General features: G+C 47.6%; 2 protein-coding genes across 2 annotated transcripts; both read left to right on the forward strand.

Annotated features, from left to right (window-relative positions):
• Positions 1–352: 352 nt before the first annotated feature.
• Snx32 (sorting nexin 32) lies at positions 353–17186 on the forward strand. Its single transcript, XM_041661278.1, has 13 exons — positions 353–513; positions 13566–13670; positions 13920–14030; positions 14132–14253; positions 14402–14525; positions 14671–14775; positions 14910–15015; positions 15098–15173; positions 15367–15406; positions 16108–16194; positions 16290–16449; positions 16528–16613; positions 16822–17186. The coding sequence occupies exons 1-13, from the start codon at positions 475–477 to the stop codon at positions 16873–16875; spliced, it is 1215 nt and encodes a 404-aa protein (XP_041517212.1). The 5' UTR covers positions 353–474; the 3' UTR covers positions 16876–17186.
• LOC121454072 (non-structural maintenance of chromosomes element 3 homolog) lies at positions 399–9251 on the forward strand. The gene is made up of 2 exons (XM_041661279.1): positions 399–513; positions 8315–9251. The coding sequence occupies exon 2, from the start codon at positions 8344–8346 to the stop codon at positions 9196–9198; it is 855 nt and encodes a 284-aa protein (XP_041517213.1). The 5' UTR covers positions 399–513; positions 8315–8343; the 3' UTR covers positions 9199–9251.
• Positions 17187–18155: the final 969 nt, after the last annotated feature.

An 18155-nucleotide genomic window follows, 5' to 3' on the forward strand; every position in this document is an offset into this window, starting at 1 on the left:
ACCCAACCCTCCCTTCCACCCTCACCCCCTTCCGGACTCCTCGCCCCGCCCACCGCCTGGTGGCGCCAAGATGCTCTAGTGCGCATGTGCAACTGTGAGCGTCAGCCTGAGCCCGGATGGAGACTGGGCCCGGAACCGCCTCGATTGTAGGGTCCCCCCAACCCCCGCGGGACCGGCACGTGACCCCTGTGACCCTTAGAGCTCCTCAGGCTCTGGCCTATCCTGGACCGGCTCTCTGGTGCCGCTTAAAAGTTGGCACATGATCGACAGGCCTCCCAGCCAATAGCAGCTCCCGTGGCAAACCTAGTGCCCAATCAGAAGGAGCGCTGCAGGCTAGAGGAACCACCCAGAGAGGTGGCGGCGTGTGTCAATGTCAGCTGATAGGATCCCTACGGGGTCCCCTCATCCAAGCTCTTGGAACGCGCAGGCCGTGGCCAGCTGTAGGATTCTTGTGTGTCCCAGCTAAGGAGCACTATGGAGGAGCTTCATCAGGAGGCTGGGAAAGAGAGCAAGGTAAAGGAAGGAAGCAAACCCCTTCCTACTCCACCTCACCCCATCATCACATACCAAGCAGGGAGCAAGACGTGAGCAAGAGAATGCAGCGATTCTATGTCCCCTGCAGAGGGCCAGTTGAGGATAACAAAGATAACCAGGGTTTGACCTCAGCCTCCATGGATGGAATTGGGGAGAACAAGGCAGTGTGCGAGTGACTGCGGGGGTGGGGGGCGGGGGGAGGGACTGCTGTCGGGTCCACAGGCTCACCTGGGTGTTTGTGTTTCTATAGTTAGGAAAGCATCCATTCATTCTTCATCTTTCCCCGTCCGCCATTCAATAGTTATTGAAGATCTTCACTGTCTTGGGACTTGCAGAAATACACACTTGAGGTAGGGGTTGAAGGCGCTGGTGAGCTGTGGCAGAGGTAAAGATGGAACCTCTGTGGTCCATTCTGGAAGTCACACTTTCCTCAAGCAGCCACCAAATAAAGTAGATTTGAGTAGAAAGATAGACATCAAGAAGGAAGCCAGGGACTAGGGAGCTAAGCTGCCTGGGTTTGAAGAGGGGAGGAGTGGGGAGAGTGAGGGATGGTCTGACGAGAATCCAAGAAGTTGAGAGTGGGATTCAAATGGAATCTGGAGGAATAAAAGGGGCTGAGCCTGTTCACGTATGTTCATATTAGAAAATATGTATAAGTAACCAGGTGTGGTGATGCACATCTTTAATCCTGGAATTCCAGAGGCAGAGGCAGGAAGATCTCTGTGAGTTCAAGGTCAGTCAGGGCTATCAGGGAGATCTTATCTCAAAAGCAGAAGAATATATTTTTTTTATATGTATATGTTATTTTATACACATATACATATATGTTATTTATACACATTCTTTTATACATATATGTGTTATTTTATATACATATATTAATTTATACATGTAAACATATTGTTACTGTATACACATATATGTTGTTTTTATACATATATGCACTTGTAATATGTTTATAAAGTGATTAGAAGCCAGGTGTAATCCCAGCACTTGTGAGGGTGAGGCCGGAGGATTACTACCAGTTTGAGGCCTGCCTAAACTACAGTGTGAGACTCTGCCATGAATATAAATTTATTTCATTATTAAACAATACCTAGCATATTATAAGGCCAGACATAGTGTTGCTGATTGGTGCTGTTGGGGTGACTGTTGTTGCTATTATCTTACGGGTTGTATATGTCCTGAGAGTGCGCTGAACCATTTCACTGCTGAGTGCACCCCAGATATAGAAGCCATCTTCTGAAAGTCCTTTAGGTTAGATCCTGTCTTCACAAATGTAGATGCAGACTGGAGAGATGGTGCAGTGGTTAAGAGCTTTTGCTGCTCTTGCAAAAGATCTGAATTTGGTTCCCAGCACCCACATCAGGAGGCTCCCAACTGCCTGTTACTCCAGCTACAGGGCTCTAAGACCCTCTTCTGGCCTCCTTGGTTACTTTCAGGCAAATGTGCATACTCATGGACACACACATACAGATAAATTTTAAAATTTAAATGTAGAGACATTAAAAGGAACACTAAAAAACTTGGAAAGTGTGACTTAGTGGTAAATTGCTTGCCTAGCAAGGTCCCCAGTTTGATCCTTAGCACTTCAAAAATTATCAGTAATGGGGCTGGAGAGATGGCTCAGAGGTTAAGAGCATTGCCTGCTCTTCCAAAGGTCCTGAGTTCAATTCCCAGCAACCACATGGTGGCTAACAACCATCTGTAATGAGGTCTGGTGCCCTCTTCTGGCCAGCAGGCATACACACAGACAGAATATTGTATACATAATAAATAAATATTTAAAAAAATTATCAGTAATAATAAATACAAGCTAAAATATAGTGGGGAGGAAGTGTAAAAATAAAAGATACTTGATTAATCTTATTAAAGACAAGGAAAATAAATAGTAATCTCAGCACTTGGGAGGCAGAGGCAGGTGGATCTCTGTGAGTTCAAGGCCAGCTTGGTCTACAGAGCTAGTTCCAGGACAGGTCTCTCTCTGAATGAAGCATCTTAGACTGATCAACCATCCTGATTCACAAGGTCTTCTTCTGTAGGCTGATCTGGAACTCACTACGAGAGCCAGGCTGGCCTCAGCTCAGGGGCAGTCCTCCTGCCCCTATTTTCTGAGCACTGGGATTACAGATACATACTGCTGTTTCCGTTATGGACTACCTGTGTGTGAGAGTGTGTCTTACATGTGTTCGCATGGAAACCAAGTGTGCAAACAGGGTGCACTGTTCTCCCTTCTGCCTTACCCTTAGACCCTCGCTGTACCTGGAGCTAAACAGGCAGTCAGTAAGCCCAAGCAGTCTTCGTGTCTCCACTTCCTGCTTTAATGTGGTTCTTTACTACAACCTGGATCTGTAGCAGGCTTTCTCTTGGGCCACCAACCAGCTCCCAATTCATGACATGGAGATCAGTCAGGTGCCTTAGGCAGGCAAGGAGAAACAGCAACACATCTTTACTTACATTGTTAAACAAACGCAGCATACACAAATAGCACATCTTTGCCTAGTTACAGTAAAATTCCACATCATGGATCTCTACATAGGTGCTACATCTGAACCCAGATTCTCATGCTTGGGCAGCAAACACTCTTCCCCAGTAAGTCATCTCTCCAGCCTTACCTACTGTCTTCCTTATATCTGCTGGATCATCACTGGGAGTCTCCCTCTTCCCTTTCTCCTCTTGTCTTCCATATTTTCTCTTTTTTTTCTCACCTTACTAGGATTTTATCTAGTGTATTAATATTTCTTTAAATTTACATTTTTGGGGGGTCTGGAGAAATGGCTCCTCTGTAATGGTCTGTCCTGTCTCTTTAAGAGACAAGCCCTGCCAACTCTCTTCCCAATCTGCTGAGGCAGGTGGATTTTCCTTCTGCTTCTAGCCTGAGTCCTTACTTTTCCTTCTCTCTCCCAAAGAGGTAGCTGCTGCTGTGGCTCCTTCTATCTCTCTCTCCTCTCTTTCTCTCTCTCTCCTCTCTCTCTCTCTGCTTCTCTTCCTCTCCCCTTCCCCCATCCCTTCTATAACCCACTAAATAAATATCCAATCTCACTCTGCATGGCGTGCCTGTCCGTCTAGGTCTCTCACCCACCACACGGCTCCCTGCCTGGGATCCACTGCCCCTTGTGGCTCATGGGCCACTCAGGGAACAGTGCCATTTTACTTAAACCGCAACATCCTCTTCCAAAGGACATGCGTTCCATTCCCAGCACCCACAAGGCAGCTTATAATTACTTGTGGCTCCAGTTCCAGGGGATCTGACACTATCTCACAGACTACATGCAGACAAAATGCCACTGTACATAAAATAAAAATAAATTTAAAGTTTTAAGACCACATATTTGTTTTCCTCACTTTGTTTATTTTTAAATTTTTCTTATGTTTATTATCTTTTTATTTATTGTGTATGTAAATGGGCATCAGATAGCCCCTTCTGACCTTCCCAGGCACCAGGCACATACAAGGTTCACAGACATGCATACAGGCAAAACACTCATATACATAAAATAAAATAATAGTTTACATATATGATATATATAAAGAAAAAAGTCTTAGCTTATTTTAAAGTAGAGAAAGTCATTTTTGTGGGTTTTTTTTTTTTTTTTTTTTTGGTTTTTCGAGACAGGGTTTCTCTGTGGCTTTGGAGCCTGTCCTGGAACTAGCTCTGTAGACCAGGCTGGTCTCGAACTCACAGAGATCCGCCTGCCTCTGCCTCCCGAGTGCTGGGATTAAAGGCGTGCGCCACCACCGCCCGGCATTTTTGTGGTTTTTTAAATATTTTATTTATTTATTATGTATACAGTGTTCTGCGTGTATGCTTACATGCCAGAAAGGGCACCAGATCTCATTACAAATGGTTGTGAGCCACCATGTGGTGGCTGGGAATTGAACTCAGGACCTCTGGAAGAGCTGCAAATTCTCCGAATCTCTTAGTGTTTTTGAGATAGGGTTTCCTTATATAATTCTCTTTTCCTCATACTTTGGTAAGTTTTTTTTGCTTCTGCCTCCTAAATGCTGGAATTACATGTCTGACCCACCATACCCAGCTGAAATGCTTGGCTGTTTTTGTTTTTGTTTTTTTTTTTTTTGCTTGGCTTTTAATTGAAATGTTTAGGACATTTACAGTTTTTTAAATTACCCATATAGTATATTAAAAACTTACCATCTTATTTTGTATTTTTTCTTGATCCCATTTTTTTGCTTGCTATGTGTGTATGGTATGAGTGTTCAAGTGTGTATTAGTTGTGCATGTGGAGGTCTGAGATTAATGTCTCTTTTTTGAAAATATTTACTTTTATTTCATGTCTATGATTGTTTGCCCACATGTATGTCTGTGTACCGTGTGCAATCAGTGCTGGGGGAAGTCAGAATTCCCTGGAACTGGAGTTATAGACAGTCATTAGCCATCGTGTGGGTGCTGGGAATTGAACCTGGATCTTCTGGAAGGGTAGCCAAATGCCCTTAACTGCTGAGCCATCTCTCTGGCCCATGTTGATGTCTCTTAATTGATCCCCAAGTTTGCCATTTGAGCTAGCCTGGCTAGCCGGCTTGCTCTGGAGATCCCATCTCTTCCGGTCATAGCTAGGGTTATAAATAGTATACCATGCCTACCTGGCTCTTTTGACTTCTGGGAGGCCCTGCCCTCTGCTTATAGAGCAAGCACTTTACCTGTCTCCCAGCCTCCCACCTGTTTTGTGTTTTTTAAGATCTTAAAAATTACTTCTAACTTTGTGTAGGTGCGTGTGTCTGCATGTAGTATGTGTAGGTGTGTGTGTCTGCATGTGGTGTTTGTAGGTGTGTGTGTGCATGTGGTGTGTGTAGGTGTGTGTGTGTCTGCATGTGGTGTGTGTAGGTGTGTGTGTGTCTGCATGTGGTGTGTGTCTGCATGTGGTGTGTGTAAGTGTGTGTGTGTCTTCATGTGGTGTGTGTGTGTGTGCATGTGGTATGTGCCTGTGAGTGCAGAGGTCCTCAGGGTCCAGAGGTATCAGGTCCCCTGGAGCTGGAGTTACAAAGGGTTATAAGCCACTGATGTGGATGCTGCGAACCGTACTTATTCCTCTGAAGAACAGCAAGTTACTCTTAATGCTGAACCAGCTCTTCAGCCTCTGCTTGTCTTTCTCAGAATGTAGCCCAGACTCATTGTGTAGCCCAGGTTACCTTGAATTCTCCATAGTCCTCCTTTCTCTGCCTATTAATTGCTGGGATTGGGGGCTGGAGAGATGGCTCAGTGGTTAAGAGCATTGCCTGCTCTTCCAAAGGTCCTGAGTTCAATTCCCGGCAACCACATGGTGGCTCACAACCATCTGTAATGAGGTCTGGTGCCCTCTTCTGGCCTGCAGACATACACACAGACAGAACATTGTATACATAATAAATAAATAAATATTAATTGCTGGGATTTCATGCCTCTACATTATGCTTAATGTACCTTACTTCTCCTTTTTAATTTTGTTATAAAGATTTATTTTCATTATTTATGTAAATGTCTCCACGTATGTCTGTCTGTCTGAGTATATGTACATGTGTGCGTAAAAGTGCTGTGGAGTCCAGAAGTTCAAGCTGGCTTTGAACTCACCAAGTTCTGCCTGCCTTTGATTAAAAATAAATAAATAAAGTATGGACCATCATTTCTGCCATACAAATGTTTTTAATGTTTTGCTTGTTTTAATTTTTTTGTTGTTGTTGTTGTTTGATTTTAGAGACAGGGTTTCTTTGTGTAGCCTTGGCTGTCCCAGAACTAGTTCTGTAGGCCAGGCTGACTTTGTACTCACAGAGATCCACTTGCCCCAGCCTGGGCAGCCTGGTCTACAAGAGCTAGTTCCAGGACAGGCTCCAAAGCTACAGAGAAACCCTGTCTCGAGAAACAAAACAAAGGAAAAAGAGAAAAAGGAGAACTGAAAGGTAGCAACAGCACGAATGTCCCTGTACCTCGAAAAATGATGGTTCTAGTAGGGTTGTTTTTATTGTTTTGTTTTATTTTTATTTTTTGGTTTTTCGAAACAGGGTTTCTCTGTACAGCAATGGCTGTCCTGGAATTCACTCTGTAGACCAGGCTGACCTTGAACTCTCAGAGATCCAACTGCCTCTGCCTCCCAAATGCTGTGATTAAAGACACGTGCCACCACTGCCCAGCTTGTTTTAAATTTTAAATGTTAAGGTTCATTTTCAATATAATGTGTGTATGTGTCTGCGTGTGGATCAGGTGCCCTCTGAGAGCAGAGACATGAGATCCTTAGCACTGGAGTTACACTGAGAACTGAGTCCGTTGAAGATCTAGCATTGGCAAGAGAGTGGAGACACTCTGTACCCCGGCAAAGCAGGGGCTTCTTCTCTGACTCTGGATTAGGCACAAACCACACTCAAACACCTTTTTTTCTACAGAGAGATCCTTTATTAAGTATGGAAGAAAAGTTAAAATGGCTGCTTTCTGGCTCAGGCCCCAAAACAGCAGCAAATGGCCTTGCAGGTGTAATATTTAAAAAGAGAGAAAGGGGAGGTCTGTGTTTGGTTTAAGATGTGGATGTGGTGGTATATTTTGATTGAATATGTTAATTAGGTGAACCAAAGGGGACTTTAGATTGCTGGACTTTAACACTTCTTTGTTTTGTTTTATTTTTTTTCGAGACTGGGTTTCTCTGTGTGACAGCCCTGACTGTCCTGGAATTCACTCTGTAGACTAGGCTGGCCTCAAACTCACAGAGATTCACCAGCCTCTGCCTCCTGAGTGCAATTAAAAGCGTGGGCCACCACCACCACCAGGCTGGACTTCAATACTTTAATAGCAAGACTTTGGCCATCAACCTCAGAAGGAGGAGTAACCAGATAAAGGAACGGTCCTTGGGGGTTAGCTTTAGGAATGTAATCTCATGGTTTTTAGCTAGACAGAGGGAATGGGGGCAGGACAAGGCCTGCTAGAGCCGTGCTCCTGCTCGCCACGCTTGTGCTGGGCAGAACCCCTCAGAGACACCTGCCTGCCACGGGAGATGTGTGACTGTCAGAGGACAGCCTTGGGGTTCTCTTTCCTTTCCCCCCATGGGTTCCAGTTCCAGAAAGCAGGCTTTATGCAACAAGTGTTTTTCCCCACTGAGCCATTCTAAATGACATATATTGGCATGGTGAAGAGTTTGAGGCTGTCGTCAGCTACACAGGGCATTGTCTCCAAAGAACAAAAGCAAAAACTTGCATATATTTTATCACCCCTCCCAAATTGTCAAAACCATTGAGAGAAAAGGAGAAGAGTTTGACCGATGGCTCATGCAGTAAACCCAGCCACTCTAAATGGTTAGACAGACAGGGCAGCCGCTTGGCTCAGACTGCCAAGCCTGATGACCTGAGTTCAAGCCCCCAAACCACTTGGTGGAAGGCAGGAACTGATTCCTTCCAAGTTGTCCTCTGACTATCACATGTTGCTCCCATAAATAAATAAGTGAATGTAAATTTTTAAAATAGTTTTTAAACCAAAAACAAACAGAAAACTAAGCCTTAACGATAGCTGCTTGCTAGCCTGTGCAGGACCTTGGGTCCATCCGCAACATTGCAAGAGAAAGGAGAAAGATATATCAGGACGCAAACCGTAAAATATGATCAAGTTAAATTAATGTGTCAGGATGGTAGTTCTTTAGCAAGGCAGTATTCCAGGAATGTAAGGTACTTGGCATTTGGAACCAGCCAATGAGATCCGAAGCTTGGTTTGTCTTCGCGCACACCACCCCCCATGCCGCCGCCCCCGCCCCCTACCCCTCTCGCGGGCGCCCGGTGCAAACGACCCCCAATCGCCCGGTGCTGCCAGTTACAGGAGCATCTCTCCGCCGCCTGGTCATGTTACAAAAGCCGAGGAGCAGGAGCCGACCTAGTGCCCAGCCCGGGAGCGGCAGCGACCGTGATCTGGGTGCCTCTGGAGAGGTCCCGAGTGGGCCCGGACGCCCCGATGCCTCGCAGGGCAGTGCCTTGTCGCCGAGCTCCCGCCCGGCCCAGGCAACTCCCGCCCCGGAACTCCGGACCCAGAAGCAGCTGGAGTTGAAGGTGGCAGAGCTGGTGCAGTTCTTGCTGATTAAGGACCAGCGGAAGATCCCCATCAAGCGGACCGGTATCCTGAAGCACGTCATCCGTGACTACAAGGACATCTTCCCAGACCTGCTCAAGCTAGCTGCCGAGCGGCTCCACTATGTGTTCGGGTACAAACTGGTAGAACTCGAACCCAAGAGCAACGCCTACATCCTCATCAACACCCTGGAGCCCGTGGAGGAGGATGCTGAGATGAGAGGCGACCAGGGAACGCCCACCACTGGCCTCCTGATGATTATTTTAGGGCTCATCTTTATGAATGGCCACAGCATCCCGGAAACCGAAGTCTGGGATTTTCTTCGTCGTTTGGGGGTGTATCCCACCAAGAAGCATTCAGTTTTCGGAGATCCGAAGAAACTCATTACTGAAGACTTTGTGAGACAGCGTTACCTGGAGTCCCGACGGATACCCCACACAGATCCCGTGGACTGTGAGCTCCAGTGGGGTCCTCGAGCGAATCTGGAAACCAGCAAGATGAAAGTTCTTAAATTTGTGGCCAAAGTCCACAATCAAGATCCCAAGAACTGGCCCACGCAGTACTGTGAGGCTTTGGCAGACGAGCAGAGCAGGGTCGGACCGGAACCCAGTGGTCCCGTCGCGGCTTCTTGAAATAAATGCTTGGGATTCTCAAGTTCAAGGAGGAAGAATAGGAAATATGGGGATGGGAGAAGCATATTTCCACAATAATTAAAGTGTATTATCTTTAAGATGTGTCTCAGTTTATTTTTTCTTTTAGAACTGATATAATTCTATGATACCGTACCTGAGCTGGGCCGTGGTGGTGGCTCTCGCCTAATCCCAGCACTTGGGAGGCAGAGGCAGGATAACATGCACATGACTATCCTGAGAAAGGGAGAGACATTTAATAAAAATCAGCATCATCTAAGGATATGTTTGGTTTTTGTTTTTTAAAGTCTGTTGCGTGTGCATATATGTACACATGTGAGTGTCATAGCATGTATCGCTGTCAGAGGACACCTTTGTAGTCATTTCTTCCCTTCCCCCTTTACATGGTTTCCTTGAACTTTCAAAACAAGTGCTATAGCTTGCAGAACCAGCGCTGATTTTTTTTTTCTGAGACAGTTTCTCTTTGGTTCCTGTCCTGGAATTTGCTCTGTAGACCAGGCTGGTCTCGAACTCACAGAGATCTGCCTACCTCTGCCTCCCAAGTGCGGGATTAAAGGCATGCACCACTACATTTTTATTTATTTATTTGGGAGAGGGGAGTGCCATGACAAGAGTTTTAGTCAGGGTTTCTATTGCTGTGAACAGACACCATCACCATGGCAACTCTTATAAAGGAAACCATTTAATTGGGCCAGCTTACAGTTTCACAGGTTTAGTCCATTATCATCATAGTGGGACATGGGAGCATGCAGATAGACATGGTGCTGGAGAAGGAGCTGAGAATGGAGAAGGGGCTCAAACCACAGGACAACAGACACTGAGACACTGGGGATTATGAGCAAAGAAGACTTCAAAGCCCATCCCCACAGTGACACACTGCCTCCACAAGGCCACACCTACTCCAAATAGTGCCACTCCCTTTGGGAGACTTTTGCTTTCAAACCACCAGCACCTGGTGGCTCTTAGCTTTTCTTTAACTCCTTTTCACAAATCAGAAATTTAGCAGAGTGGGATATTGCTCTGAGGTCAACAGTGCCTTTATTTCATTTCTTAATCTGTTTATCTCCTTGAACACAGAATTTAGCTCCATTCCACCTCTGGTGCTCCTTTTCTCCTAAAACTGCACATTTAACCACACAATTGGCTGTTTTGAGATTCTCTCTTCCAGTGGAATTAATCCAATTCTCTTCACTTAGCCTCAGGCAGTCTCTTGGGACGTGGGCAAAAGACAGCCACTTTCACCACCAAATTGTCACAAGAACCGTCTCTAGGTAACAAATTCTTCTCCCTGGAAACCTCTGGACCCAGCCTTCACAGCGCAGTTCATCCTCAGCACATCCTCCGTGCTCCTACTAGTGTAACCCATCAGGCAGTGCTCAAAGCCATTCCAGTGCCTCTCTATCCCAAAGTACCAAAGTCCAAATTCCTCCAAACAAAAACCGGCTTCTGTCTTAGGGTTCCTAGTGCTGTGAAGAGACACCTTGACCACAGCAACTCTTATAAAGAAAAACATTTAATTGGGGTGGCTTATAAAGTTTCAGAGGTTTAGTCCATTGTCATCATGGTGGGACAGACATGATGCTGGATTAGCTGAGAATGGAGAAGGAGCTTAGCAACAAGAAGTGGTCTGAGATACTGGAAAGACCTCAAAGCCCGTCCCCACAGTGACACACTTCCATGTGCAAGGCCAACCTACTCCAACAATGCCATACCTCCTGACAGTGTGTCTTTTTTTTTTTTTTTTTTTTTTTTTTTTTTTGGTTTTTCGAGACAGGGTTTCTCTGTAGCTTGGGTGCCGGTCCCGGAACTAGCTCTTGTAGACCAGGCTGGCCTCGAACTCCCAGAGATCCGCCTGCCTCTGCCTCCCGAGTGCTGGGATTAAAGGCGTGCGCCACCACCGCCCGGCCTGACAGTGTGTCTTAATTAGGGTTTCTACTACTGTGACAAAACACCATGACAAAAGGCCAGTGGGGAGGAAAGGGTTAATTAGGCTTATACTTCAGCATTGCAGTTCATCACTGAAGGGAGTTGGGACAGGAACTCAAATAGGGCAGGGTCCTGGAAGCAGGAGCTGGTGCAGAGACCATGGAGCAGCGTGCTTACAGACTAGCTTCCCATGGCTTGCTCAGCCCACATTCTTATAGAACCCATCCCAGGGACGGCCCCACCCACAATGGGCTAGACCTTCCAGAACTGATCACTAAATGAGAAAATGCCTTATAGCTGGATTTCCTCAGCTGAGGCTCCTTCCTATATGACTCTAGCTTGTGCCAAGTTGACACCTACAGAAGCACCCAGCACATAGTGCCACACCCTTGGGGGATATTTTCTCTTAAATCACCACAAGTATGTGGAGGCCAGAGGAAACCTTGAGGGAGTCAATTCTTGCTTTCTACTGTGTGATTCCTGGAGGTGACATTGGAGTCATCTTGCTTGGCAGCAGGTGGCATTCCCAGCTGAGCAGTCCCAACAACCCTCCAGCTCTCCTTCCTTTCTTGTTGTTTTTTCTTTTAGTGTTGTTCTTGTTTTTTGAGACAGGGTTTCTCTGTAGCTTTTGGAACCTGTCCTGGAACTCGCTCTGTAGACTAGGGGCTGACCTCGAACTTACAGATCTCTCTTTTCACGAGCCACGGTTTCTTGTGGGTCAGGCTGGCCTTGAACTCACTACCTAGTCAGATCTGGCCTTGAATTCTGACTACGGTTTCTAAAAGTTATTACGGGCTTGACCTCTTGATCTTCCTGCCTGTACCTCCCAAGTGCTGGTGTGCTTTGCCACACCCAGCTGGAAAGTCATTGTTTATGATCGGAAACAACCAAGGGTTTCCTTTATCACCATGCCTATCTCTTCTCTTAAGCACTGTAGTCTACAACTAGGAAGTCAGGAATGGGAACAAAGACTGGAAAGGAAAGAATAAAGCTTTTTAAGTTATAGGATTATATCAGTAGTAAATCTAGAAGAATCTTAAAAACTAATGACAAATTTAGCAATGAATTGTAATTATTTATAAAAATAAGTAGAGCTGGTTATAGTAGCACATGCCTTTAATTCCAGAACTGGGGAGGCAGAGGCAGATGGATCTCTGCAAGTTTGAAGCCAGCCTGGTCTACATAGAGTTCCAGGCAGACAGTGAGTAACAGAGACTCTCTTTCAAAAATAAGTAAGTATATAACCAAAATAAAATAACTAGGACTGGAATTTAGATCAGTGGTGGAACACTTGCTTTGTCAGAGCGAGGCATGAGTCCATGCCCAGTACCACAAGAAATAAAGAGAATAGTAGTAGTAAATAATAGTGATAATAGATACTTTAGGGAGCCAGGCACAGTGGCTCATTGCTTGTAATCCTAATACTGAGGCCAAGGTAGAAGAATTGTTAGGCGTTAAAGACCAGCCTGATCTATATATCGAGTTCCAGGCCAGTCAGGGCTACATAGTAAGATACTGTCTTTAAAAACACCTAAATAAATAAATAGCACTAATAAAATCCAAATCCCTGGTAAGAGCATAATATGTTGTTAAGTGGGTAACGAAAGTTAAACCCTACTGCATGCTGGTAACTGCTAACACGGCCAAAGCAAAGACTAGCACTCACCTGCCGGCCTTGCTTCTTGTCCCTCTGCAGATGTAACTCCACTCCTGCTTTCCTCTGCTTGGGGAAGGATCTTACTCTGTAGTCCAGGCCTGACTGAAACTCATTATTTTATCTAATGCCAGGCTGGTCTTAAATTTACAGCAATCCTCCTGTTTCAGTTTTCTAAATACTGTGATTATAGGCATGAGACACCAAGCCAGGCTTATGGAGGATTTTTTTTTTTTTTTTTTGAGATAGTGTTTCTCTGTGTAGCCCTGGCTGTCCTGGAACTCATTCTGTTTTTTGTTTTTTCGAGACAGGGTTTCTCTGTGGTTTTGGAGCCTGTCCTGGAACTAGCTCTTGTAGACCAGGCTGGTCTCGAACTCACAGAGATCCGCCTGCCTCTGCCTCCCAAGTGCTGGGATTAAAGGCGTGTGCCACCACCGCCCGGCCTGGAACTCATTCTGTAAACCAGGCTGCTCTCAAACTCAGAGATCTATCTGCCTCTACCTCCCAAGTGATGGGATTAAAGGCGTGTGCTACCACCACGCACAAAGGCATTTTAAAACCCATGCAGGTTCTATAAAGAAGCAGTTCTCGTATCTGACAGAAGTGAGGACTTAGGACCTTCCAAAGAGAACAATGAAAGCATTCTGCCTGCCCCTGAGGATGGGAGCTGGGGAAGTGTTTGGTTGGTAGCGGTACCACTCTGAGCAGGGTCTCCAGAGAGATAGGACAAAGCACCTTCATTTAGCCACTTTGCTCTCTCACGCCACAGCCTTCCTCCATGCCGGTGGATCTGCAGGGAGAGAGCTCCTTACAGGTGGAGATTTCTGATGCAGTGAGTGAACGGGACAAGGTGAAGTTCACTGTTCAAACCAAGGTACGGTGGCCTGTTGGCCAGGAGATGGGCAGATGGCCTGGGATGGGAGGCAGAACCAGTATAGCTTCCTGCCCCTTAGGAAGCCATCAGCCCTGAGTTGATTGCCTTTGGCTGAAGCCCCACCTTCCTGAATGAAATTACGGGTTTCAAATGGGGTGCAGGATGGGAATGCTAAAAAGTGGCTGCTTAGCAGGTTTGGTGAGGGCAGGTTTGGGGGAGATGAGGTCTTACGTGTCTCTGGGCTTCCAGAGTGGCCTCCCTCACTTTGCCCAGCCTGAGTTCTCAGTGGTTCGGCAGCACGAGGAATTCATCTGGCTACATGACACCTATGTGGAAAACGAGGAGTACGCCGGCCTTATCGTGAGGAGGGGCTGGGCTGGGCTGTGAGGGGCAGGCTGGAAACATGGGTTAGGACCCAGGCTGTGATGGCCTCCTTGGCAATCCATCCCTCCTTTGAGCAGATTCCCCCAGCCCCTCCCAGGCCAGACTTCGAGGCTTCAAGGGAAAAGCTGCAGAAGTTGGGTGAGGGCGACAGCTCCATCACCCGGGAAGAGTTTGCCAAGATGAAGCAGGAGCTAGAAGCGTGAGTGTCCAAACCCCAGCCCCACCCCAGCGCTCTAGGGTTTCTTCCCTGACTATGACAGATGTCCATAGAGCCTGACCTCTAGCCCCAGGTCTGCTGAGAAAGAGGGGGAACCATGATAATGGGAGCTCACTGTGGTTGTCTACAGGGAGTACTTGGCCATCTTTAAGAAGACGGTTGCAATGCATGAAGTCTTCCTGCAGCGTCTGGCAGCCCATCCCACCCTGCGGCAGGATCACAACTTCTCTGTCTTCTTGGAATACAGCCAGGATGTGAGTTGATTTAGGATGCTGGCATCTGAGACCAGGGTTGGGGAACCAGGCCTGAGAATTTCTCCCAGTTTGCTCCCTGTGTGAGTGGCATTTGACCATGGTAGAAGGTCCAATGCCCCACCCTAGCATCTCACCCTCTCCTTAGCTGAGTGTTCGAGAGAAGAACAGAAAGGAGGTCCTGGGAGGGTTCCTGAGGAGCATCGTCAGATCTGCAGACGAAGTCCTCATCACCGGCATATCGGGGCTCAAGGTGACCCTCTGGCTGTGGGAGGGAAGCCACTGGTTGGGCCTGCTGTGGACTGCCAGGAAATGGTGGCACACTGGGTGTTGGTACTACCATGCTCCTGTTGAGTGGGTAAGACGTGTTCTCTTTCCATCCTGTAGGAGGTGGATGACTTCTTTGAGCACGAGAGGACCTTCCTAGTAGAATACCACACCCGAATCCGAGACACCTGCCACAGGGCCGACCGTCTCATGCTCTCCCACAAGTGTATGATGGCTTGACGGGCTCTCACCATGGGTGGGGCTTGAATGTAGATTTAGGGGCTCTGATTGGGATTGTTCTCCAACAGGCCTGGCAGACGACTATATACCTCTGTCTGCTGCACTGAGCAGTCTTGGAACCCGGGAAGTCAGCCAGCTGAAGAGGTAAGGACGCATTTCTCTGTCCTCTCCCATGCCTGCAATACTGTGTGTACCCAAGAGGGTGTGCACTCTATAGAAACCAGGTGGGGGAGGGGCTTGCAGAAGCTTCTCAAGGGGTTAGGGGAGAAAAGATTCCAAGGAGGGTTTGAGGGCAGAGGCCTTGAGCTGCCCCAGATCCCTGCCTTCCACCTCCCAGGAGCTTCCTGAAGCTGGCAGAGCTCTTTGAACGACTGAGGGTAAGTACTGCCTTCTACACTCAGGGTCTTCTGTAGAGAGCCTTCCGTGATGGGTGGGCTTGGTGGCTCCCACTCTAGAAATGGAATTACAAAGAAATGGAATGGAGCCAGGCCATGGTGGTGTGTGCCTTTAATTCCAGCATTTGGGAGGCAGCAGCATAGAGATATCTGTGAGTTCAGGCCAGCCTGATCTACAGACCTAGTTCTAGGACAGTTAGGGCTACAAAGAAACCCTGTCTCGAAGAAACAAAACAAAAAAAAAACCCAAAAAACAAAATTAATGAAGACATGCAGAAAGCATGCCATTGAGATGGGTGGGGTGGGAGAAGGGCATGAGGGTGTACCACACCTCTGGGAGACTGCCCCCAACATCCTGTTGAGATACATAATTCCCAAACTCTTATTCCAAACAAGTCCATGCAGTATACCAATCTCTCTGCAAGGTGTGTTCAAGAACCTGCAGGGGCCTTGTCCACTCAAGCCTACCAAAGATACAAAGCCCTTAGCTTGCCCTTTGGCCACCCTACTCTGCTTTGCCTATGTAACCTACTGAGTCTGTGGTTCACTAAGCTTGCACACATGCACACACTTCTCTGGCCTGCCTTCTGAAACTCAGAACCTGATCTCTAGTAGTTCCAAAGCAGTTCTCTCCTGGAAACATAGAGGAAGGGCCCCTTCCCAGTCTCATCTTCCTGACACAGAAGCTGGAAGGCCGGGTAGCCTCTGATGAGGACCTGAAGCTGTCTGACATGCTGAGATACTACATGCGAGACTCACAAGCAGCCAAGGTGAGAGGTGGCCCGAGGCACTCTCAGGGATTGAGGCCATGTGGGATGGACAGGCAGCAGAATCCATGGCAACTGGATTGTGCTGATGACCTTAGGACCTGCTGTACAGGCGGCTTCGGGCACTGGCCGACTATGAGAACGCTAACAAAGCGCTGGACAAAGCTCGTACAAGGAACCGGGAAGTGCGACCAGCAGAGAGCCACCAACAGCTGTGTTGCCAGCGCTTTGAGCGCCTCTCTGACTCTGCCAAGCAGGGTGAGTCCTGAAGCCTGGCATGGTCCCAGTGAGAATCCACCCTGACCAACTGTCCTTACTTTTTCACTCTTTCCCCAGAGCTCATGGACTTCAAGTCCCGCCGCGTCTCCTCTTTCCGTAAGAATCTCATTGAGTTGGCAGAGCTGGAGCTCAAGCATGCCAAGGTGAGCACTCACAGGCCCCTCCTGACTGGTGCTGCTCCCATCTTCTTCCCAGTGTATGTATAGTCAGGCCCAGGGTCAAGGTAATGCCTCCTCTCCTGGGGCCAGTATTTTTCTTTTTTCATTGGGTACTAGGAAGAGGGCCTGCAGGCTGAGCAGTGGATACAACAGTAGCAGCCCTCAGAGAACTCTAAGCGCTTTTCTTCTGCAGGCCAGCACCCTGCTTCTCCGAAACGCCCTTGTTGCCCTTAAGGGAGAGCCTTAGTGAAATCAGATGCTCCTCTGAAACCTTCAGCGGCGTCCTCACCTCCTACCCTCCCCACAGAGATGCCCCCTCTACCAAAGCTGCCACTAGCCACACGCCCACAGCAGAACCCATTTTTCCTTGCCCCAACCAAGGCCCAAAGGTGGTTGTTCCCCACTCCTACGTGGGCAGGGCAGCATGGGGGAACACACCTGGCCACAGGTAAGCAGTTTCCAGGGACCCTAGCCCTCCCCACAGCAGGCTGAGTCAAATTCTCCACCCCTTCCCACTTCTGGCTTTTGAATTCCAAATAAAGAGCCTGGTTTTATATAGCTGGGGGTCTGCTGGTCTTCACTTTGCACAGTGCACGCCCTTACCAAGTCACCACACACTGGGGACTCAGAGGCAGTCCTGCAGCACCACAGCTCTTTATCAAATGACAACAGGTTTATTTTTTTGGGGGGGGTTGTATCATTCTTAGCTCTACCATAGAACACAATTCCCAATCTGTTGGTTGCTCTAAGCTCAAAGGTAGAATGCTCGGCTACTATGTATGAGGCCCTTGGTTCAATGCCCAGCACCGCAGAAAAACAAAGCTACTGTCCAGTAGTCTTTCTCTGCCTGTCTTATCTTACAGAAATTTCCTGAGAAATCAGCAAACATGTAGCATAAAACCTCAATAAATGGGAAAAAAATGGCCCCTCCTGCATCATTCCCAGTTTGAATGAGGCTAAGGAAAGAACCTTTAGCTAACTGGGGAAGACTAACTTAGACTACTACTCCAGTTCACCTGCCATAGGGCAGTTTCAGTCCTTGGCTCAGGCTGGAGTCCACAGAAATGCCAGCAGAACACTCAAAGCTTTAGCTCTGGTAACAGGAGGAGGTGGGGCTCCAGACACCTGGGTCTGAAGTCCTGGGCTCCACCTGGCTGACCCACCCTGAATGGACTCCAGCCATAGGTACAGTAGGCCAAAGGCTCAACTTAGGTGCTCACAGCACCACTGATCCTGGCACTAGGGTAAGCCAGTCACCTCCGGGTATGGAAAGGCAAAGATCTAACAGAACCTTCAAAAGGAAACAGTTCAATAGGCCACCCGAGTGAACTGTATTTAACCCATAGGTGGAAAGCGGCTCAGTGCACACTGTCCACCACGAAGATCCAGTGAGTTTCAGGTGTGACACTCTGAACCCAACCTCCTGGGTGCTACCAACTGTGGCACCCCACCTCAAAAAGGAGGCTCAATCACTGAGGTCCGGGCTAGGGGTGCAGCATAGGAGAAACACTTATCATCCCCCAACAC

Source organism: Microtus oregoni, unplaced genomic scaffold, assembly GCF_018167655.1.
Source record: "Microtus oregoni isolate MIOR12 unplaced genomic scaffold, Mior012 000012F_ref0000307, whole genome shotgun sequence".
In the NCBI taxonomy this organism is placed as follows: domain Eukaryota; kingdom Metazoa; phylum Chordata; class Mammalia; order Rodentia; family Cricetidae; genus Microtus; species Microtus oregoni.